This window comes from Mesocricetus auratus, unplaced genomic scaffold (assembly GCF_017639785.1).
Source record: "Mesocricetus auratus isolate SY011 unplaced genomic scaffold, BCM_Maur_2.0 Super-Scaffold_100676, whole genome shotgun sequence".
Lineage (NCBI taxonomy): Eukaryota > Metazoa > Chordata > Mammalia > Rodentia > Cricetidae > Mesocricetus > Mesocricetus auratus.
Genome location: NW_024429266.1, coordinates 102,282,133 through 102,305,159, shown reverse-complemented (window position 1 = coordinate 102,305,159; position 23,027 = coordinate 102,282,133). Strand labels below are relative to the sequence as shown.

At 57.2% G+C, this 23,027-nt stretch overlaps 1 protein-coding gene across 1 annotated transcript; it reads right to left on the bottom strand.

Annotated features, from left to right (window-relative positions):
* Positions 1-25: 25 nt before the first annotated feature.
* Palm (paralemmin) lies at positions 26-22,455 on the bottom strand. Its single transcript, XM_005083343.4, is given in 10 exon segments — positions 26-1,599; positions 1,602-1,852; positions 3,588-3,719; positions 5,130-5,189; positions 6,921-6,942; positions 8,914-9,064; positions 10,757-10,887; positions 11,237-11,317; positions 11,612-11,663; positions 22,301-22,455. Coding segments are annotated over 10 exon segments (1,155 nt in total). The 5' UTR covers positions 22,306-22,455; the 3' UTR covers positions 26-1,329.
* Positions 22,456-23,027: the final 572 nt, after the last annotated feature.

Here is a 23,027-nt window from a genome sequence, read left to right as displayed (position 1 = left end):
AGCGGTCTGGCTCCGCACACTCGCACACTTTTGTCTTTTTAATTTGTTTCTCTGGGAAAGTCAAGAACATGGGGGTGAAGGGCGGGGCCTCGTCGCGCGTCAAAAGCGGAAGGGGGCAGCAAGGGCACTTCAGCCGAGGCTCAGGCGGACTCCGAGGAGGAAGAGGAAGGGGCGCCACCGGTCACCCCTCAGGGAAGAGTGCCTCTCCTCCAGGCCACAGGAAGGGCAGGACGCAGACCCTGCGGCTGTCCCGCGCCCTACCGCAGCGGCTGCAGGCAGTGACAGGGAGCTCTAACACCAGGCTGGAGTCCCAGGGAAAGGGACCTGGACCGGGTGTAGCCCTCCGAAGCCGGCGAGGGTGGAGAGCGTGGAGCCAGCGTCTGTGTGCAGGGCAGCGCCTCTGGAACCAAAGTGGCTGCTGCCTGCCCGCGGGTGGGGGACCCCCTGCCATGGCTCCTGCCCAGCCAGGCAGCAGACGGGGGATTCCCTTACTCCTCCCACCCAAGGTGTGTGTGGGGCACCCTAAACCTGTCTGGAAACGCTAGGCTCTGCAGTGCTGGCAGCCGTACCCCTGCCTTCTGGGGTCTGGGGTACGTGGGAAACCCAGGACCCTGGTCCAAGAGAAGAGGGTAAAGGTGACTCCAAGGGTCCCTAAATTAGCACCAGGAGGAGGGGCCCAGTGTGTGCACAGTGGGGGGACCCAGGACAGGGAGTAGCTGATCTGGGGCCTTGCCGACAATGGCCCCATCTTGGGGTGATGTTTCCATCCCCAGTGAAGGGTTACCCTTGCTCTGAGCTCCCCTACTTACTGGGGGAACCCACAGGTGCCCGTCCTCCACCCTAGGACAGACTTCGGGTCTCCAAAGAAGTGTGGCCTCACCCCACCTGCCCATATCAGGCTGCTGGCGCGCTGGCCAGGGAGACCCTCTCTTTTTGGTCCCCTCGGAGACTCCCCAAAAGTAGCAATAAGGCACAGACAGGCTGGCCTGGGGACAGCAGATGGAGACCATGGTGGGCATGAGCCGCCTGTGTAAACCTGCTGTGACTTGGAGTTGGGGGTCCCCATTCTTAGGGGATCTGAGGTGGGTCGGCCTGTCTCTCACCAAGGGAAGACGCACGGCTCAGTGGTTCGGGGTGAGTATGGAGTGTGGTGATGGGCAGAGCACCCCCCACCCGTGACTCGAGGTGCATAGGGACCACACACACACACACAGGTGTCTGGGGCCCGTGAGGTGGAGGGCGGGGGTGGGCAGGCGCCGGGGAGGGCCGGGCTGCTGGGTGGAGTGTGGAGCGAAGGGCGGGGACCGGGGACCGGGGCGCCCCGACGGCTCACATGACAGAGCAGCATCTGCAGCGAGGCTTCTTCATGTCGAGGTCCTGGGCGTCGCTGGGGGTGGCCGAGGGCCCCGTCTGGTTCTCTTCCTTGGTGTCTGGGAGCTCAGCCGCGCTACCGTTGGGTGGCGCTGGCTCCCTGGGCGTGGCCGCGTCTTCGATCACCACCAGTTCAGCCTTGATGGCGTCCTGCAGGCCCAGTACCTTCTTGGTCTCTGCTTCATCTTCCACGTTCTGATAACCCATGAAGACCATGGTTACCGGGGGGGCTCCTGACCGGGCTGGATGCCCGGTGGGCCTGAGGTGGCCTCTCCTGGCTGAGCTTCAACCCCTGTGATCTCCCTTCTGGACGGCGTGGTCCTGCTGGAATCCTCCGCAAGTCCCCGAGGCTCCGCTGGCCCAGCTGTGGGCCCCGCCTCGCTCAGTGTGACCTCATCGGCCTTGTGAATGAGTTCGTCCACCTCGGAGGAGCTTAGTGGCTGGATTCCGTTCTCAGCAATGCCGTCCACGGCATGGACCACTGCGTGGGGACACATGGAGAGAGTTAGCTGGGGGGGGGGGTGAGGACAGAGCCCAGAGGCTGCGGACGACGCCCACTGTGATAGCCAGCTCCTGTGGTGCATGCCTGTGGTTCCAGCACTCAAGGAGACTGAGGCAGGAGGATTGCCATGAGCTCGAGTCCCAGGGAGAGACTCCTCTGGCCCCAGTTTCCCCAGTGCTGGGATGACAAGCGTGCACTTGCAGGCCCGGCTGCCACTTTCTGAGTTATCCTAAGTAAGGAGAGGGTCTCCTCATCGAGGGGATCGGACTGTCTACAGCCCCAAAGTACTCCTGGACCTCAACTTGGCAAAGTCCTCCGGAGTCCCAGACAGGGTGGCCCCCGGGATTCAGGGGAGGGCTACCACCCCCCTCTTGGTGATACTGGGGGTAAAGGGCAGGGTCAAATTTCTCCCCCAGGGCTAGGCTCCTGAGATGAGAATCCGGTCTCCAAAGAAACAGATCCCCTGCAGTTGCTAAGCAACCGGGGTCCAGTCTAGCTGGTTCTGGGTCCCCGGAGGGAGGGAGGGGATGGTGGGAGGTCAGAGGGTGAGACACGGCCACTTAGAGAGCGGCCGTGTCCTTCATAGACAGTCATATCCATCAGAGCCAGCAAGTCCTACTCCGGCCACACCACACACACACAAAAGCAAGTCCAGTACCAAACACACGGTCCCCTCACACTTTGGGTTATCAAGCAGCCAAGGAAAGGAGGGAGGCTTTCACACGCCACCGCCTGGAGGGACCTTCAGGACACTGCTCGCTGAGAAACCCAGGCGCAAAAGGCCACACACTGTGGGATTCCGTGATGGGAAACGCCCAAAAGAGTCCTGCCGCCCTGATGCGGGAAGCGCGTGGGAGAGGGGGACGGTATGGGGTGAGAGCCTGTGGGACGGGGCGCTTCACTGGGGTAACGGAATGCTCTGAAAGTAGATAAAATTATACGGACCAAACCTCGTAAAGCACAAACAGTAAAAAGGAGAACGACAGGACATGTATCTATTTCTTAAAAGGAGGATGGGATGGGGACCAGCTTGATTTTATGGCTCCTGCTAAAAGCATCCCTGATTAGATGAACCCTAGTTTCCTCAAGATGACTTCCCCACAGCCGAGTCCTGGAAAACACTTACAAAACCAGCCAGGAGAGCTGGAAATAGCAGCCTAGGATCCATCAGTAAAGGGCTGCGGGTGTGGTAATGGGTGGAGCCTAGAATAGCCCAGTGAGGTGCTGGGGGCGTGGTCACGAGCTGGGGGCGTGGTCAGGATAGCGCCCCCTACCTAGAATCCACCAGTGAGAGGCTGGGGCATGGCTTCGCTGCTGTTAGCCTTTGCCTAGCATTTTGGAGGCCCTGAATTCCAAGTCCAGCACCACAGACACATAAAATCCGATCTCTTCTACACCTCCCCAAACCCATCCAGTCAGACCGCCCAGTCGCCTTCAGGGCACAGTCCCTCCTCCTCCAGTGCGCCTCGGGGCCTTTGCACAAGCTGTGGTCCCTGCCAGGGGCCCTGGTCTCTTCTCTCGGCTGTGCAGCTGCGGGCTTCTGAGAAGCGCCCCCCACCCAGCGGCCGGCATGGGCTCTGCCGCGGCTGAGACGCCGCTGGATTGCACTCCAGCACACTACCCAGGTTCCGAATGACCGCAGGCCGGGAGAGCGGGCTGGCGGGGCAGCCTTGGGTCTGCCGAGTGCCCCTGCAGCAAGCCTGGCTTCTCATACCTTTCGTCTCGTCCTCGTAGACTTTCACGCCCTGAGGGAGTGGGTCCCGGGGGAGCAGTGTGGTGCTGGACAGCACCCTGGTCTCCCCGGTCACCTTGTCCTTCTCCACCGTGATCTCCACCGAGTACATGGCTGACACGAGAAGCACGGGGTTACCCCACATCCCAGTCACCCTCGGGCGCCCCCCGCCGGGCTATGGCCAAGCCAGGGAAGACAGGTAGCAGCAGAGCCAAGCAGTGATGACAGTGGGGACACTGGGCACACCGCCCAGAGCAGCCTTCTCCACCTCGCCCTCTTTCATAGCCCCCGATGCCGAGGGTTCAAGTCTGCGTTCTGCTCAGAACCCGCAGCCCACGCTAACACCCACTCCGGGACCTGTGTCCTTCGTCTCTGTCCATTGCGTACTGCTGAGCCCTCAGACGCTGCCTGGCCTCGAACTCACAGAGACCCGCCTGCCTCTGCCTCCCGAGTGCTGGGATTAAAGGCTGCGCCACATGAGATGAATTTTAACAGCAGTTGCCCAGGCACTGACCATGTCCCCAACAGCAAGCCTCCTCTAGTGTCCCAAGCTGACGTCACACTGAACCAGAGCAGGTTCCCAGGCTCCCACTGCAGCCTGATGTCCACCCCCATTGGCTGGGTCTTTTCATGGTCACCTCCAGAAACATCTAGAACTTTCCCCTGCTGACCACACAGCACCCCACCCACCCAGGCTGGGACCTGGCACGGTTCCCCGGCCCACCTCAGCCCTAGGTCTGTTCTCCGGACAGCCACCAGAGGGCACTTGTGAGCACGTGGCCGAGTGGGTAAGCCCTGTGGTCCTCCGTGGGGCTCCAGGGCCCTAACATAACTCCCTCCTTTTCCTCCCCCGATTAACTGAGTAGTCAGTTGCACCCACCAGAACACCAACTCCCCCTCTCCCGTGCCTGGCTTCCTGTGCATTTGTTGAACAAGTAACGGGTTGTTAGTCATTTGTCTCTGAACCTACTCACTCTTGCAAGGCAGCCTGCTTACTGGGCAGGGTGTGCACAGTACAAAGCCACCCTGAAGTGATATGGGGGGACGGGAGGAGCCACGTCTGGTGTTACCACAGTGGTTCTGAAGGCGCCTTCTGAATTAAGAAACATCTGGAGCCTCCTGAACTTGAGCTCTGTGCGGGAAATTCTAGGCCTCCTGTGGCCCCTCCTCCCTCCCTCCCCCAGGACACTGTCTAAGCTAGTCATCAGGTCCCACATGAGGTTGGTGTGGTGCCGGGACCCCTGCAGCAGTCAGGGTATGACGCAAGCATGTTCAGGCATGTGGAAGCATGTTCGGCCTGTGTGCCAGCCCCGGGTAGCCAGGCTGAGGTTAGGAATGGAAGCTGCGAGAGCCCCCATGCTGGGCCCGTCTTCTTGGAGAAGCATGGGCCTGTGGGCGTGTCAGAGCAAAGCGCAGATGGGTACTGAGGTCTGGGTGAACCCCTCCCTGCCAGCCTCACCCTCCAGGACTCAGATAGAGTCTCAGAGGGCAGCTAGACCAGGGGGGGAGTGGGGGCAGACCCACCTGCCTTCATCATGGTGGATCCTCCCGGAGTCCGCACGGGGGTGGAAGACATGCGATTCTCTGCACCAGGCACAGGGTGGAGAAAGGCGGAGTCAGAGAAAAGACCGACCGCAGGATCCCCTCAAAACATCCCTCCATGAGCATGAATCCAGACCCCCAAAATGCCTTGTCTACAGCCATTGCCACACCTGCAAATGGTCTAAACTCACACTCCTCTGAGCATGTACTGGAACCCCAGACTCCCTGACACACGCAGTTGAAACCCCAGACCCCAATGCCTGCACCCCAAGCCCCAACACCTGTACTCCAAGCCCCAACACCTGCACCCCACACCCCAACACATGCACCTGCACCTCAAATACTGCACCTTCCTGGGGCCCCTCACCCCAAAGCTAGCCCAGTTGAGCCCCACAGACTTCTCATTGTTAAGCCCAAAATGACTTTCACAAAATCTCTAAGAGGCCTGCTTGGATTTTCTTTTAATTATTAATTTTTAATTCTACAGCAAGACTGAGAGACACTCTCCCTATGAATAATTAACCATAAATCAGGCCAGAGAGTCCTAGGGCCATATCACCAGCCATGCCAGCTGTGCTGGGCAGGAAACACAAGCTCAACAGAGAGCTTAGAAACATGGGCCGGGCATGGCGCTGCACGCCAGAGGTGTATGTGTGGCGTGATCTCTGTGAGTTCAAGCCCGCCTGGCCTACATAGTGAGTTCCAGTACAGCCTGGGCTTGCAGAGACTCTGCCTCAAAAATAAATAAATGAATGAATAGAGCTGTGTTTGGGCTCAGTGGGCACAGTGCTCCCTTGACCTGCAGGAGTCACTGGTCCCATGCCCGGCACCGCACAAAACGGCACACGGGCACCGTCTTCCCCAGTACTCAGGAGAATCCAGACTTCAGAGCCATCCTTGGCTACACGGTAAGTCTACAGCCAGCCTGGCTACGTAAGAGTCTGGTTTTTTGTTTGCTGGTTTTTCAAGACAGGGTTTTTCTGTATAGCTGTCCTGGCACTTGATTTGTAGACCAGGCTGGCCTTGCACTCAGAGATTCACCTGCCTCTGCCTCCAGAGTGCTGGGATTAAAGTGTGCACCACCACCACGCAGCAAGACTCTGTTTTTAAAAAGTATTCTTATATATAAGACATATATACACAAATACATAATATTTATATATCTCTATTTTTGGAACTTGCTCTGTACACCAGGCTGGCCTTGAACTCAGAGATCTACCTGCCTCTGTCTCCCAGGTGCTGGGATTAAACGCACCCACCACCCCCGCCTGGCAGTCTCTCTCTGTTTTCATGTGTGTGTGCACTTACTCATGAGGGTGTGCACATAAGTGGGCATGTGCACATAGAAGCCCTAAGTTGAGACACCCTGTGTCTCACGGTTGTTCTCCACCTCGAGGGCACTTCTTAAGCTTGTTGTATTTTAATTAGATGTGTGTGTGCCTGTGTGTGCATGGAGTCAGGTCAGGTCTCCCGGGGCTGGAGTTACAAGCTCACTGGGGAGGCTGAGCCGGCTTGTCGGTGAGCCGGGGAGATCCTACTGCTTTAATGAACTCGGCACTGGGATGACAGGCGAGACATTTTACAGATGTTAAGACAGAGGCTAGCTAGCTGGAGGCGATGTCACAGAGAGTGAATGTGGACAGGCTGGCCCAGGGCCTCAGGTCCCAAACTTCCTGACCTGTAAGCGCGCTGTGGCCCCGCCACGCTCACCCGCCATCCCACCTCTGGCCATCAGAGGGCACCAGAGGCCGCATGACCCTTTTGGAAGCTTACCTTTCGGGGTGCCCAGTGGTGTCTGCAAGAGAGAGGGAGGGATTAGATACGCCCATTCGTCTCATCCATCCCCCAGCTGCAGAATGGGCCTGCGCGGCTGGGCGCCTGCCCACCCTCCTCATGAACCTACATGCTTTGTGTCTCCCCGTGCCCAAGGATTCTCTGACGATAAGGTCTGGTTCCCCTTCTGAGCTGTGGTCCCCGTCTATGCGCATGTGTCCAGCGGGCAGGGGCCAGCGCTCAGGACTGCGTCATTTCTGTTCCCCCGAAACCATGACAACAGCAGAGGGCTCCAGGACAGTAGCAGCGCGCTTTCCTAGTGCGCACAAGGCCATGAGTTCATCCTAGCCCAGCGTCTCCTGCCAGTTGTGTGGCCTGGAGTCAGACCCGTAACTTTGACCCTCCCTCCCTCCATCAAATGGAGGTTTTAAAAAGTGATCTGCCGGGCGTTGGTGGTGCACGCCTTTAGTCCCAGCACTCGGGAGGCAGAGGCAGGTGGATCTCTGTGAGTTCGAGGCCAGCCTGGTCTACAGAGCGAGTTCCAGGACAGCCTCCAAAACAATACAGAGAAACCCTGTCTGGAAAAACCAAAAAAAGTGACTTATGGGCAGGTGTGGTATCTCAATCCTTTAATCCCAACACTCAGGAGGATCTCTGTGAGTTCCAGTACAGCCAGGGCTACAAAGTGAGACCCTGGCTCTAAAATATAAATAAATAAATATTTAAAAAAATAACGTGTGGAGGTCAACCAAGGCAGACACACGACATCCTCCTGGCCCGTGTGCACGCGCACCCACACAGACATCACACCCGCACAACAAATCAATAGAAAACATGGCCAGCTGGGTGTGGTGGTACAGGCTGAAGCCGACGCAGGAAGAGCTCGAGTTCTAGACCAGCCTGAGCTACACAGTGAGATACGGTCTCAAAAGATCCAAAACTCAGGGCTGGAGAGCACCGGCTGCTCTTCCAGAGGACCCGGGTTCGACCCCCAGCACCCACATGGCTGCTCACAGCTGTCTGTAACTCCTCTTCCAGGGGATCCGACACCCTCACAAAACATGTAGGTAGGCAAAACACCAACACATATAAAATAAAAATAAATAAATCCTTAAAAAAAAAAGATCCAAAACTCAGGTCAGCAAGATGGTGGCTCACAGGGCAAGGTGCTTGCCGCCAAGCCTGAAGACCCAAGTTCAATTCCCGGGACCCACATAAAGGTGGAAAGGACAGAAGTGACTCCAGAGTCATTTACTCCACGATACTATGCAAACAGGCAATTCAAAACACCAATACAGAGGCCAGGCGATGGTGGCGCACGCCTTTAATCCCAGCACTCGTGAGGTACAGGCAGGCGGATCTCTGTGAATTCAACACCATCCTGATCTACAGAGCGAGTTCCAGGACAGGCTCCAAAGCCATAGAGTAACCCTGCCTTGAAAACCCCAACAAAACCAAAACCAAAACCAAACATGAATATTAGGAATGGAGAGATGGCCCAGCTAGGCTAGGCTCACAACCAAAAAATACAAATATTGGGCTAAGATGTGGATCAGAGTTGGGTACTTTGTCAAACAGGTCCTGGGTTCAATGCACAACAACTTTTTCTTCAAAAGGAAGAAGAAGAAGAAGAAGAAGAAGAAGAAGAAGAAGAAGAAGAAGAAGAAGAGGAAGAGGAAGAGGAAGAGGAAGAGGAAGAGGAAGAGGAAGAGGAAGAGGAAGAGGAAGAAGGAAACAAAAAATGTGGGAAAAACCCCAGCAGAAAGGAAAACCTGAGGGTGGGGTCCACCAGGGGCCAAGACCTCACTGTCCACTACTTCCTCAGACTGCTACAAAATCGCCAACAAACAGACATGGAAGTTGCCTCCACATAGAGGAAACTGAAGGCCAGAGAGGTCAAGCAATACCTCTCAGGTCACACAGCCTCCATCGTCCTTGCACTAAGGAAGTTGTGGGTGTCGCTCAGGGCTCTGCCACACTAGGGGCCTCTTACCTGCTGGGAGTTCACCAGGACATCTGACTTTTGTTCTTCCTTGGCTGGGCTTGTGGACAGGGGCCGGACCGGGCTAGGGGCTGCAGAGTTCTCTTTTGGGGTGGCTGGGGCTGATTCTCCAAACTCCAGGACATCAATCTCTTTCTCGAGCCTGTAAAGGGACAAAGGTCACACAGAAGCTCCTCAAATCTAGGGTTTGGGTTTTTCAAGACAGGATTACTCTGTGTAAGAGCCCTGGCTGTCCTGGAACTCGCTCTGTAGACCAGGCTGGCCTTGAACTCAGAGATCCACCTGCCTCTGCCTCCCGAGTGCCTGGCTTGAATTTAACTTCTCTTTCTTTTCACATTTGTCATTAGACAGTGTCTGTGTATGCACACGGAGGTCACCATGTGAGTGCTGGGGATTGAACTCGGGTCCTCAGGCTTGGCAGCAAGCACCTTCACCCACTGAGCCCTCTCTACGTTCCGTTGTTTCAACTCCTGGGCTTGCTACGATGGGCCTGCAACTCTCCCAGCCCGCAAGCAGCAGGGCTGAGTCCACTGTGTGCTAAGCTGCTTCAAACAAAGCCCTCTTCCCTGTTTTCCCACTCACGACTGGCAGCAAGGCTGAGCTTTGTAGGGACAAAGGGAAACATATGTGTCACTGTCACAAGCATCAGAAGACTTCACAACAAACAAATTCCCCAAAAATAATGAGGGCAGAGCCAGGCAATGGAAGCGCACCACTGCAGGATGGCCGCCAGGCTTAGGTCAGTCAGTCTGAGCTATAGAGATGCAGGTTCACAACAGCAAAAGTTACAAAGAATTGTTTTAAAAAGACGTAGGATGGGTCTGGCAGTGGTGGCGCTCGCCTTTAATCCCAGCACTCGGGAGGCAGAGGCAGGCGGATCTCTGTGAGTTCGAGACCAGCCTGGTCTACAGAGGGAGTTCCGGGACAGCCTCCAAAGCCACAGAGAAATCCTGTCTCGAAAAACCAAAAAGAGGTAAGACTGGGCAGCCCTCCTAGAATTCCCCAGTGAGGAGTTCGGTGTGCAGTCAGAGGTAAGCCCTGGCCTAAAATCTCCCAGTGAGGGGCTGGAGGTGTGGCCAAGGGTGAAACCTAGTCCTAGCCTGGTTGACTTGATTCTTTTGATTCTGCCAGCCAGGCAAAAACCAAACCAAAACCTCAGAAAACACTCAAAGGGATCAGGAAAACAGAAGCCGGGGGAGTCCGTTATCTCTCTTAATGTGCAGGAGCGCCCCAAATGCAATCTTTAAACTGCTTCCAATTAGTCAGGGAAATCCCAGTTAACCCGACAGAGGAGTCCCCTGGCCAGGCTGAATTCACATAGTAGTCATTTCCTTGTACTCCGACCCCTCTTTTCAAAGCCAAAATCCCCACCGGCCGTCTGCAGGAAACACTTGTGTTTTGTTCCAGCCCCCATGGGGAAGGCTACTCTCCCTGTCCCGTCCCCTCCATGCTTCCTGAAGGCTCAGCAGCCTCTGTGGTCTCTATTAGGGCTTTCAAGAGCCAGCTGGGCAGGCGCCAGGAAGCCTTTGCAAGCCCTCGGGGAGGCTGCTGGCGGCACCTCCCTTCCTCGGGGACTCCTGTTTGCCCAGGCCTCACACAGGATGTCACAGAGGAGGAGGCTCAGTCATGGTCTGCCTACAGTCCCTAGCTGCAGCTGGAGGCTAGGTGCTGTGTGACCCTCACTGGGGCACACGGGATTGTCCACACCGTGACACCCGCCCAGCCCTGATGGAGGGGGCTCCAGAAGTGTCCCCGGGCCCAGACCATTAACCCCTGGCCAATCCACCTGGACTCTCCTGTGTCACCCGAGCAGGGCCCCCTCCCCTCTGCCCACCTGGCGATGGACTCCTCCAGGACCCGGGCCTTCTGTTCATCCTCCTGCATCTGCTTCCTCATGTCTTCATCGCCCTGGGAGGCCGAGGACGGCGTCCCCTCCAGCAGCCAGCGTTCCCGCAGCGCCTTGGACTGGAGGGGCAGGGAAGCGGCTCAGAACCCAGGCAGGGCCACAGTCGGATCAAAGCCAGGGTTGGGACCCGCGTTAAGGTTAGGGTTGTGAATGGGATCAGTGTTGGGGTTGAGGTCAGGCTGGTGGGTCATAAATAGAGTTACAACGGCAATGACCTTAGCCCCAGTCACCCCAAGGGTCACACAAGCCAGCAGTCCCACGCAGGCCCCACACAGAACTACACCGGCCAGCTTTAGAGAAACAGCCCCCACGGGCCTGGGTCCCAAAGACCAGGGCCACAATTGCACCCAAAGTTTCCCACAGACCGGGCCCCAAGGTGCACCCCACCTTACCCCGCACCCCACCCACCTTCAGGTGCTGCAGCTGCCTCCTGTCATCTTCCAGGTCTCTGCGCTTGCTCTCAATCTCGGCTTGCTTCCTGCGCTTCTCCTGCGAGCGTGGACTAGGTCAGGGCCACACCCACCCCAGTGCGATTCGGGAGACCCCACACCTCTGGGAACTGTACCCACCACAGCCAGGGAAATAGGAGCATCAGCAGACCGTGGGCCTAGACTGTGACAAAGGCCAGCCTCAGTTTCCCCCACCTGTCTGTTTTCATTTCTAGGGACCCCTACGTAACTCTGCTTGCTGTTCCCGAGTTCCCAAGCCCCAGAATGTGCATCTGGAATCCTGGAACCCCACCCTGCCTGACCCACTCACGACCCCACAGCGGGAGGAACTCACTGCGATGGCCTGAAGCCGCTCCTGCTGGGACGCAGTGTCTGTCGCCAGGACCCTGCATACAGGAGACAAAGTCCCATCCTTTACCATCTAGCCAACCCAGGACCACCCCAACCGTAGATCCCCTACCAGGTGGGACCCCCGGCCCCCTCAGAGGCTCTGCCTAGAGACCTGGGAAGGGTACGGGAAAGGGTGGCATTAGGCTTGGGCCATGAAGGACAAACAGGCAGTCATCAGGCAGCAAAATGAAAGAGGGAGTGTCACCTCCCAGGACAGACTAGAAGACTTGTCAGGATGGTCCCCAGGGACCCTCCTCTCAACTAAGTCAGACACAGAGAAGATCAGGCTCCCCTCGCCCTCCCCATCAACCTCCCAACACCACAAAGTAAATGACAAAACGGTAGGGTCTCTCTCAAAGCAGCCCAAGACCCCGGAGACGGCATGAGTTTCCCCAGAACAAACAGCAAAGCCAAGGTTTTGTCTCCCGTTGTTCTTAAGACGGGTTAGACTCTCGGTCACCTCCTGCAGCCCCCCCCTTTCCTGATGCCTTATCTCCATAGACTGAAATTACAGCCATGTTCAACACCCTGGAGTCAGTGTTCCCTGTACCTCTGTGGGCCTCAGTTTCCCCATCTGTGCAACTCAGAGCAAGAGACACATCTAGCTCTGGACTTGCCCAGGAGTGAAGCAGGGAGCCAGGTCCCGCAGCCCCCACCAGCAAACTGCCCCCCCAAGTCCATCCAGACAACCGGGAGCCAGTGGCACCTCCCCACCCCCACCTTGGGTTCGGTTTCCTGACCTCACTGAGGCCTGTGAAGTGACCTGGCTCCCACGCCCCAACAGGTGACCCTGTCCAGCTGCTCCCTTCCTGGCAGGAAGCACCTTGTCAAGTCAGTGCCTCCCAGGGGCCTGGTGGTGTGAGTGCACACGGATTTATCTATTTTTACAGGCCTGGAGATGGAAGCCAGAACCTTGATAAGCAGGGGCCCCGCCCTGACCACGCCCCCAGCCCCTCACTCGGGGATTCTAGGCGGGGCTCCATCCTGCCCCCCCCGACCCAGCCCTGTTTCTTAGTGTGTGTGTGTGTGTGTGTGTGTGTGTGCGCGCGTGCATGGGTGTGTACATGTGTGTACACATAGCAGTGGATGCCTGAAGCCAGTCTTGGATATCACTCCTCAGCCACGCGGGGCTCCATCCTGCCCCCCGACCCAGCGCTGTTTCTTAGTGTGTGTGTGTGTGTGTGTGTGTGCATGGGTGTGTACATGTGTGCGCGCGCGTGCGTGCATGGGTGTGTACATGTGTGTGTGCGCGCGCGTGCATGGGTGTGTACATGTGTGTACACACAGCAGTGGATGCCTGAAGCCAATCTTGGATATCACTCCTCTGCCACCACTCAGCTTGGTTTTTTGTTGATTTGTTTTTTTCCAGACAGAGTTTCTCTGTGTAGTCTTGGCTGTTCTGAAATTGGCTCTGCAGACCAGGCTGACGTCAAACTCACAGAGATCCGCCTGCCTCTGCCTCCCTGCTGGGATTAAAGGCTGTGCCATCAATGGGCCTGCCCCCTCACTAAATTGCCCAAGCTGGTCTGGGCCTTCTAAGTCCCTGGTCCCCTGGGTTAGCCTTGGGTTTTCCTCTCTTTGTCCTCAGCAGTGGGGATTCAGCTCGGCTGGGTGGACCTGGCATAGCATCCTGGGGAGTGCTTGGCTGATCTCTGGAGGCCCAGCTCTCTTTCCCTTCCAGCCCCGGTGTCCCTGCCCCTGCCCATCCCTGCTCTTTGTTCCCAGCAGCCGCCTGTCTACCCAACAACCCAAACTACCTTCTCACAGCAATAGCCAGACCCATCTCTCACCTCTCTCCTTCATCGTCACCCCTTTCGAGAGACCCCACCTGGTGCAGTAGCCCATACCTACCTGCTCACTCTTGGGGCTCCCCCCCCGCTCAGTCTATTCTAACCACTGAGGCACAGGTCGCTTCTACCCAGACCCATCTCTTGGTCTCCCAGTCTGGTGAGTTTTCCCCAAGGCGGAAGGCCACATCCTGTGCAGCAGAGCCCACCCCACATCCCTCCTTCTGCTCCATTTGAGGAAGAGGGCCGAGGCGAGAGGGTCCTCTCTGCAGCCAAGGCACCAAGGGCCCCAGGAGGCAGCAGCTGGCCACATAGTGAGTTCCCCGCCAGTCAGAGTTATGCAGTGAAGCTCTGTTTAAAAACAAAATTGAGGGGCTGGAGAGATGGCTCAGAGGTTAAGAGCACTGACTGCTCTTCCAGAGGTCCAGGGTTCAATTCCCAGCACCCACACGGCAGCTCACAACTGTCTGTAACTCCAAGATCTGACACAGTCACACAGACATGCATGCAGGCAAAACACCAATGCACATAAAATAAAAATAAATGAATTATAAAAATAAAATTGAAATTTAAAAGATTAAAGGCCCTGAGGGGGGGAAAAGGGCCATGTGGAGCTACCCATCCAGTGTGATATTCCCCCCACCAAAGAGTCAGGTGGCCATTCAGGCCGGGCACAGGGACAGCTGTGTGGCCGGTGGGCGGGTAGAGACAAGGCAGTCAGTGTCCTCAGCCTGATGGCTGTCCCCCCGCCAGAGCGGACGAAAGTCAGGCGAATAGCCAGCCGACATAAGAGACAATGTTCTCAGTCGTCCCGAGAAGTCAACTTCCATCCCTCTGCCCGTTCCATCCCCAGATTGTTGTCGCGTGGTCACAAGCACCAGCGCTCAGCTGAGCCCCTCCCGCACCCCTCCCTACCCTCCGGGCGGGCGCCACTGCTGTGATGGATGGCGGGCCCGCGGGAGGCGGTCGCCCTGGCAACCTCGCTGTCCCCATGGCAACGCGAGGCCCTGCGTGTGGAGGCGGGGCCTGCGCTGAGCACCCACCCCCGGCCCAGAGCTTGGGGGGCTGCAAGGCTTCCACTAGCTTTGGGTGGGGGGTGCTGGAGGGTGGGAGGACGCTTGCCTCCTGTCCCGTTTTAGTTTCTGGTGTGCCCACGCATCTCTCTGGGAAGGGTCTACAGCAGGCAGTGAAGGTTAAGAGGGGAGAAATATGCAAAACACGAAAGCCCAAGTCATATCTCAGGGCCCCTGCCGGTGATTTCGGCAGGAGAGGCAGGACAGTGAGTTGAAAGCCAGCCGGGTCTCCAAATACATAGTGAAAAAGAAGTATGGGGCTGAGGGCTCCCCTAGGAGGCAGGAGGCTGGGGTACTGGGGAGTCAGTTCAAGGTCATGCCTAGCTATTAGGGAGTTTGGGGCCAGCCTGGGCTATGTGGGGGCTCTATCTCAAAAACTAAAAATAAGCTGGAACGTGGTGTGAAAAGCCTTTAATCCCTTAGGAGGCAGAGGCAGGTGGATCTCTGTGAGTTCCAGGCCCATCCTGGTCTACAGAGCGAGTTCCAGGACAACCAGAGCTACACAGAGAAACCCTGCCTTGAAGAAAGAAAATACTGATTTTATTTTACGTGTGCATGTGTCTGCAAACGGAGCTGAGCATAGTGGCTGGAGCCCTGCACTTGGGAAGCCAGGGCGGGAGAATTTTCAGTGAGCTCAAGGCCAGCTTGGGCTGCATAGTGGGGAAAACACAATAAGACACTGAGAGAAACCCCTTTGGAATGACCCTCGGGTTCTGGCGGGGCCGGAAAACAGGCTGTGTCTCCTCAGGTCTTCATTCGCTCGGAGACAGCGACATTTAGTGTGTTGGAAGCTGCACCGTGGGCTGTGTGTCCTGGGAAAAGGGACCTGTGGTCTCTGAGCCTCTCCTGGTGCCTCTGGGGACAGCAGGCACCTGCTGGGAGCTGTCACAGGATACCCTATGCCCACTCGAGGAGCCGCACCTTCTGGGGATAATTTTAAAGCATTTAGGGGGATTGGGCTCCATCCTTGTGTGTGGGTGGTTGAGGACCAGGGAGGGCGTCGTCTCCTAGCTCCTGAGATAATTCAATTCCAGATGAGATAATGGGAATCCAGTGACAGCCAAGCCCAAGCCTTGGCTTCCAGTTTTGTTTTTCCAAGGCCCAGAGAGGTTATGCAACAGTCCCAAGGTCACCCAGCGGACAGGGCGGATCTGGCAGGGATAGGAGATGGGGGGGGCTGTTGCTCATGCCTCCACAGCCTGGGCAGCTCCAGTGTCTAGCAGGACAGCAATGAAAGGGATCAAGCTGGTCAGGCGTGGAGCCCAGCGCCCAGAACATTCCTGCGGCTAAATGAAAGGAAAGTGCTGATGGTGACCTTGGCCAGGAGGGGAAGGGGTGGTCACCAGGGCTGGAGAGGAGACTGCCCGGCAGCCCTTCCCCCAATGAGGCCTCCGGCGTGGGGCTGCCCGCCACCTGTCTGCTGCCCCCTCTCTCCTGGGCTCCTAGTATTTGACACCTTCAGACCTGACACTCCAGGCCTTCCCCAGCCTGCTGCCAGCCCTAAGCTAGCCTTAGCCATCAGGCTGGCCTTCCCTGCCCTGAACTCCTTCGGCCTTTCCACCTTCAAGCTAACTAAACAGGGCACAGCCTCATCCTCCAGGGAGCTCTCCAGGGAGTCTCCCATTGTCCCATGCCAGGGTTACATGCAGCCTCAGGCATGGAGTAGACTCAACCACCCTGAGCGGCACAGAGACAGACCAGCCACAGAGGAGTAGATGCCCTGATTGTTAACCTTCGGTTAGAGAGGCTGGACCTGCCCTGGTCCTCGGGCGAAAGGGCACTCTGGTTTCCATACATGCCTCCCCACAACTCTTCCGGTGGTGACCCTCAAGCCCTGGGGCCTCGGTGTGTGACACTCTGCCACTTGGTGCCGTCTCCCCGGATCTCCGTGGGCCAGGCTCCTCTCCTCGGCCACGCTAGTGTTCAAGCGTTAACCTGCATTAGCCTCCACCGCCGTGACGCACTCTGAGTACCTCACTACGTTTCGTATCCCACGAGAAGAGCGCCCTGGCACTTTCCTCCCGGCTCTGTCTTCAGCAGAGACATGGCCAGGGGACGTTGCCCGCAGGACACTTGTCCTGTGAGCACCTGAATTGACTTCCGGGACCCACGTTTACCCACGGTGGGGCCTGGGTGTCTAGAACCCTGAGCTGAGTTACAAACTGACACGTACACCATTTAGTGTCCGCAGGTGGGCACGTGGCCCGGACTGTTCACAGAGGAGCAGTGCCGGGCCATGGAGAGGAGCGAGGCTCAACACGTGCCACGCTATGGACAGGACGCAAAAGGCCACACAGTGCGTGGGACAACGCAACAGAAAATGTCTCCAACAGGGCAATCCAAAGATGGGAAGTGGACTCGGGGTGCTGGGAGGGGACAGGGTGACTACTGCCGGGTGTGGGCTTCACTCTGGGGTGATGGAATGCTCTAGAGCAGTGACTCTCACCCTTCCTAATGCCATGAGGCTTTAGAGCAGTTCCTCGAGTTCCTCAACCATGAAATTCTTTTGTCGCCACTTCATAACTGCAGCTCTGCTATTATGAATCATAACGTGAATGCCTGATATGCAGGGTACTTGCTATGGAACCCTGTGAAAGGGCTGTTTGACACCCTCCAGGGGTTGCTACCCACAGGTTGAGAACCTCTGCACCAGAGCTAGGTAGAGGAGGTGGTTGAGCACCTTGGCATCAATATGCAGGTTGAATGTCCCCTTAAGGGAAAGAGACGGGGTCAAGTCCAGACACAAAATGCATTTGTTTCTTATATATTCAGAGAGCCTGCTTTTCTTTGCCATGGGGTTCAGGAAACCCAGGACACCCTTGAACCTCCTATGAGCCAAGGATGACCTTGAACTCCTGATCCTCCCTCCTGCCTCTGTCTCCCAGTGCTGGGGTGACCGTGTGTGCTGCCTGCCACTATGAGGGTGGTGCTGGAGGTCAGGGTCATGTGACACCAGGAGAGTGACATACCTTCCGAGCCTCAGTGCAGAAGCCTGTTATATCAGACACTCAACACACCTGTCGGGTGGACCGACACAGGGCCGGTGGAAAATTCTCCACCTGAGTCACTATCAGTGCTCAAAGTATTCCAGATTTTTAAAAGACTTATTTATAGCTGGGTGGTGGCAGCACATGCCTTTAACCCCAGCACTCAGGAGGCAGAGGCAGGTGGATCTCTGTGAGTTCAAGGCCAGCCTAGTTTACAGAGCAAGTTCCAGGATACTCAGGGCTACACAGAAGAAACCCTGTCTCAAAACAAACAAACAAAACCTTTGGCAAATCGTGGAGAAGGTGCCAACAGTGGTTGTGATGGGCAATACTGCCACCCAGACAGGGTCTAGAATCACCATGGAGACAGGACTATACAGTACATCCATGAAAGATTTTCTACATCAAGTTAACCAAGGTAGGAAAACCCAGCCTGACCGTGGCGGCGCTGTCCCACAGGCTGGGGTAGGCTGAACCAGTGGTCACCTCTCTGCTTCCTGACTTGCACAAGCATAAGGACCCGAGTTCAAATCCCCAGCACCCACATAAAAAGATGGACATGGTGGTGCAGGCTGGTTGTCCCAGTCCGGGGGAGGCAGAGACAGAAGACACACGGAGCACGCTGGCCAGTCAATGTGCCGACATGTCCCAGCCCACTGAGCACTGTGGCGCACACCTTTAACCCCAATGCTTGGAGGCAGAGGCAGGCGGATCTCTGTGAATTCATGGCCATCCTGGTCTGCAGAGCGAGTTCCAGGACAGCCAGGATACAGAGGAACCTTCTCTCAAAACGATAACAATAACACTAACAAAAGGACAATGAGAGACAGACAGACAGACGAAGAGACAGTCTCATCTCCCTGTGCAGATGTCACAAAACCCCAGCCTCTGTGCCCACCGCCCTCCCCAGCCTCGCAGATCTCCACCTTGCCTGCTCTGCCTCTTTGCTGGGTGCCCTGGCCGGGCCCCACCCTCCACAGCTGCTCTTGCACAGCTGGCTCCACGGGGCTGCTTTCCGGGAGTCATCCAGGGCCAGGCCGAGGCTCCATCAACAGTCTCGGGTGCACTGGCGCTCTGACTGTCCCTGGTTTCTTGCTGTAAAACCTCCAGGAGACGGAGGACCTCTGCAGCCCGGTGTCAGCTCCAGACACAAGTCCTGAGTCCTCTGGCTCCCAGAGCAGGCTGCCTTCAGCCCAGACTGCCCTCCCCAGCCTCGACCTGCCATGCCCCAGGTCCTTCAGGGCAGACATTCTGTGGCTCTGCAGCCTGCTGGGGGGTGGGGGGCTGGTGGCTGGGGAGGGCGCTTGGGGGGGGGTTGGACCCAGGCACAAGCCACAGAAGGCTGAATCCCTGTTGCTGTTTGCAGGCACCATTCTGGCCAGCAGTGTGGCAGGGCCTGGACAGGGCAGAAAGGACCAAAGCAAAACAGAAAATCTTTCACAGACTGGGAGACCAAGACAGAAGGGTGGCGAATTGGAAGTCAGCATGTGCTACACAGTAAAAGCCTGCCTTAGGGGTAAAAAGAATCTTACAAAAAAAATCTGTGTGGCGATGTAACTCAGAAAGCTGAGGCAGAAGGATTGAGAAGTGGTCGTGGTGGCGCAGCCTTTAATCCCAGCACTCGGGAGGCAGAGGCAGGCGGATCTCTGTGAGTGTGAGGCCGGCCTGGTCTACAGAGCGAGTTCCAGGACAAGTACCAAAACAATACAGAGAAACCCTGGCTCAAACCCTCCCCCAAAAAAGAACAGAAACAAAAAAACAACATTAAAACTGCAAGGAGAGGGCTGGCAAGAGGCTGAGCAGGTAAAGGTGCTTGCTGGGAAACCTGAGGCCCGGAGTTCCATTCACAGGACCCACGTGCTGCAGACAGAATGACCCGCAAGACATCCTTTGACCTCCAGACACACGCCATGCGCTGCCCACAAAAATAGTAAATATAATGACAAACTAAAACACAGCAACAAAAAACTCTAAACGAATAAATGATATTCGCGTTTCAGGGGCCAGTGAGAGGGCTCAGCTGGTAAAAGGGCTTGCTACCAAGCCTGACGACCTGAGATCGATCCCCAGGACCCACAGGAAGGAGAGGACCAAATCTCAAAAGTTAGACTCTCACACCTGAGCCACGACGCTCGCCCACACGCTCTCCACACAAATAACTAAAAAACAGAAAAACCGAACCAAAACATAAACCTCACACATTGCAAACCAAACTCCCTTGTATTGGAGAAAAACATTGCAGAGGTCCCCAGACAGGCGCAGAGTCAGAGTTTGAAAGCACAGAAACCAAACAGGTACAAAGAAAACCAAAGCTTGCTTTGAAATTCAGTTGTCAGTGCAGGCCTGGCACAGGCACTAAGACTTACAGACATGCGGGGTGGGCTTGGGATGTGGTGGGGTCACGGTAGGGCGGGGGACGGGTTAGGACCCAGGCAGCACTCAGCAAAGGACACCTTTTCAACGTCTCCATTCTGGTAGCTCGTACTCGTCACCCCAACACTCCAGGAAGCTGAGGCAGGAGGATTGCTAAAGCTTCCTGGCTACCGTATCTGCTACATCTCTTCAAAGTAATTTTTACTAGATCTTTAAATTTTTCAAAGACTTATTTCATTTTTAGCCTGTGTGTGGGCTTGCATGCAGCGCCTGTAAAGTCCAGAAGGGGGCGTCAGATTCCCCCAGATCTATAGTCACTGGAGTTGGGGGGCCACCATGTGGGTGCTGGGAACCAAACCGGGGTCCTCTGAAGAGCAGCAATGAGCCCTCTTACCACTGGGCACCTCTCCAGTTGCCCCTTTAATTCTTTAACACGAACCTTGTCCGTTTGTTCTGAGACAGGGTTTCTCTGGGTGGCCCTTGGCTGTACTGGAACCTGATCTGTGGACCAGGCTAGCCTTGAGCTCACAGAGATCCTCCTGCCTCTGCCTCCCGAGTGCACGCCACCATCGCTGGCTTGTCTCTGTATATAGCCCTGGCTGGCCTGGAACTCACAGAAATCCACCTGCCTCAGCCTGAGTGCTGGGATTAAAGACATGCGACACCACGCCCTGACGTTTAAGCTGCATGGTGAACATCCCCTCTCCCTAGCCTCTGTAACCGTCTCCCGTGTTTTGGGCCGCGAAGTTCGTCAAGGGAATGAGTTCAGCCCTTGTGGAAAAGAACCATGATAACGGTGGGTCAGGAGCGCAGACCGGCCAGGGCCACATGGAAACTTCATCTACCCTGTGTCAACTGGAAACCAACAAGACGTTTTCTCTCATTTACAGCCACACGGGGCCATCCCCCACCCCACTGGTGGGCCGCCCACCCCGAGAGCCCCGTGAACCACACAGTACATCAAGAACCACAGGAACCTTGCGGGGGGGGGGGGCGCTCTGGGGCATCGCCTAGGCCCCCTGAGTCTCTGGATCCCCAGTTGGAAGGTAAGGAAACAATAGAGGTTTAACCAGAAAAATACCTCTCATCCCTTCTGGGTGGGAGGTCTTCTCACCTGTCAATGCAGCCCCTGGCCACACCCCGGCCTGTCCCCGCTGTCAGAGGCTCCCTTGGGCCAGGCCGGCAAACAGATAAACAAGCCAGGGGATGTGGGGCAGGCAAGTCCGGGCGCTGGCTCCCCTGAGCCCCTGGCCCGGCTCCCAGGGCGGGGTGGGGGAGCAGACAGGCCTTTGTCTAGGCTTTCTGAAGTAAAGGCCTGGGACTCAGCCTTCTTGGCCAGGGAGGGATGTGACAGCTTCCACCCGTCAGTGGGTGTGGTGGGTCACGGGTTAATCCCAAGAGGAAAGTTGTCTCACACAAAACACACCCAGAGAGGGAAGGGCAGGGGGAGCGGCCACCAACCAAGCAAAACTGGCTGGACTTCTATGTCCCAAGCCCTGGCTGGGATGAGGACAGGGGTCCTGCATGGGGTGCTGCTACCTCAGTCACCAAGCAGGCAGGTTTGTGACCTAGGAAATGTTTCCCCACCCTCAGGCCTGTCAAACACCCCTCAACCACCTATCCTTTCCACCTGTGGGAGTGAGGGGCTTGGGGGACACCCTCGCACTGCTTCGAGGGGCCTCATGCCTCAATGGCCGACCGCTCATGCTCATCTGGTCCCCCGGGCTGTGTACACAGCCCATCAACCTCTCCAACAGACCCCTGCTCACACCAGTCTGGGTTTGGGGACCGGGTACACCACCGTATTCAACCAGAACCAGTCACTCCTTGAGACGCACCATCAGGTCCCCCATTTTCCTGGGGGGGCGCTCAAAGAAGAAGGGGGAAATCAGATTAGAGCCCCTGACAGGGAACCGCCCGCCTCGCTCTCCGCGGAAATCCACCTCTCCAGACGGTAGCAACTCAGGACCACATTTAATGGGCCGAAATCTGTTCCGCCAGGCGGCTGCCGACCCGCTGAGGCCACGAGGAGGGCAGAGCGCAGGAGGGACCGACAGAAGCGCCAGAGGCGGCGAGGCGAAGCTGGGGGAGGGGAGGCGGGAGCGCCCTGCTTTTTGGGAAGGGTCCCCACTACTCCCGAGGTCCCGCAGGCTCTCGGGGGGCGCCCACCCACAGGTGGCCCGGCTTGGATGAAGAAGGGTCGTGTGCGCGCGTGGGCCTCTCTCCTCCGCATCCTGCAAGCGATGTGTGGGTGCAATCCGGGTGCCCCCCCCAGCTTGACTGGGTACCAGGCCTGGAGCGCGCAGCCCAGCTCGATCCCTCCCCTTTGCAGCTGGGGACGGTCTCCCCGAGTCGCCTCCGGGTCCCCCGGTGGGGGCCTGGGACGGCGGAGCCCGCGTGGCCGGGTACTCACTCCATCTCCCGCGAGGTCCGTGGGCGGCGCAGCGTGGGGCAGGGCCGACTCTAGGGCCTGGCGGCCAGGGCTGCGCGGCGCGGGGGCGGCACCGGCGCGGGCATCGTCCCCAGCGCGCCGGGTATTGTCCGGGCGCGGCCGGGTGGGCTCGTGCGCGCGCCGCCTCTGCGCGCTCCCTGCGCCCCACGCGCGCGCCTCCTGCCGGCCGCAGACGCCCCGCACCGGCGCAGCTGCAGCCCGGAGCGTCACCCAGATCCCGGACCTCGTCACCCTGAGCTCTAGACGGGAGGAAAAGGAGTTCGGATCTAGCCGAGGGCCCGAAATGGAGCCCCCGAGCCGAGGGATAGCACAGCAGCAGTTCTTGGGGAGCTCAGCTCCCGCAGGAAGCCCAGCCTGGGCTAACAGCTGGATATGGTCTATTGAACTCAAGAGTTTCGTCAGCCGCATGATCCTGCCAGAGTGGCTGAAGGGCAGCGGGTTAATCAGACTTTGTTCCCAGGTCGCTGGCAGAGCCAGAATAAGAAAGACATAGGTCTTCCCCTCGAGGGTGCACCACTGACTTCCTGTGTGCCTACCTGGACTGCAACCCCTTGGTCCTAGACACATTAGGCTTAGGGGTAGCGCAGAGAAAATGTGTCTCAAAACATACTTTTATGATAGAATAGTTATCCTTTGGCTTGGCTTTGTAGAGCGTGCGCGTTCGCCTTGTGTGCTTGTGAGGGTCAGG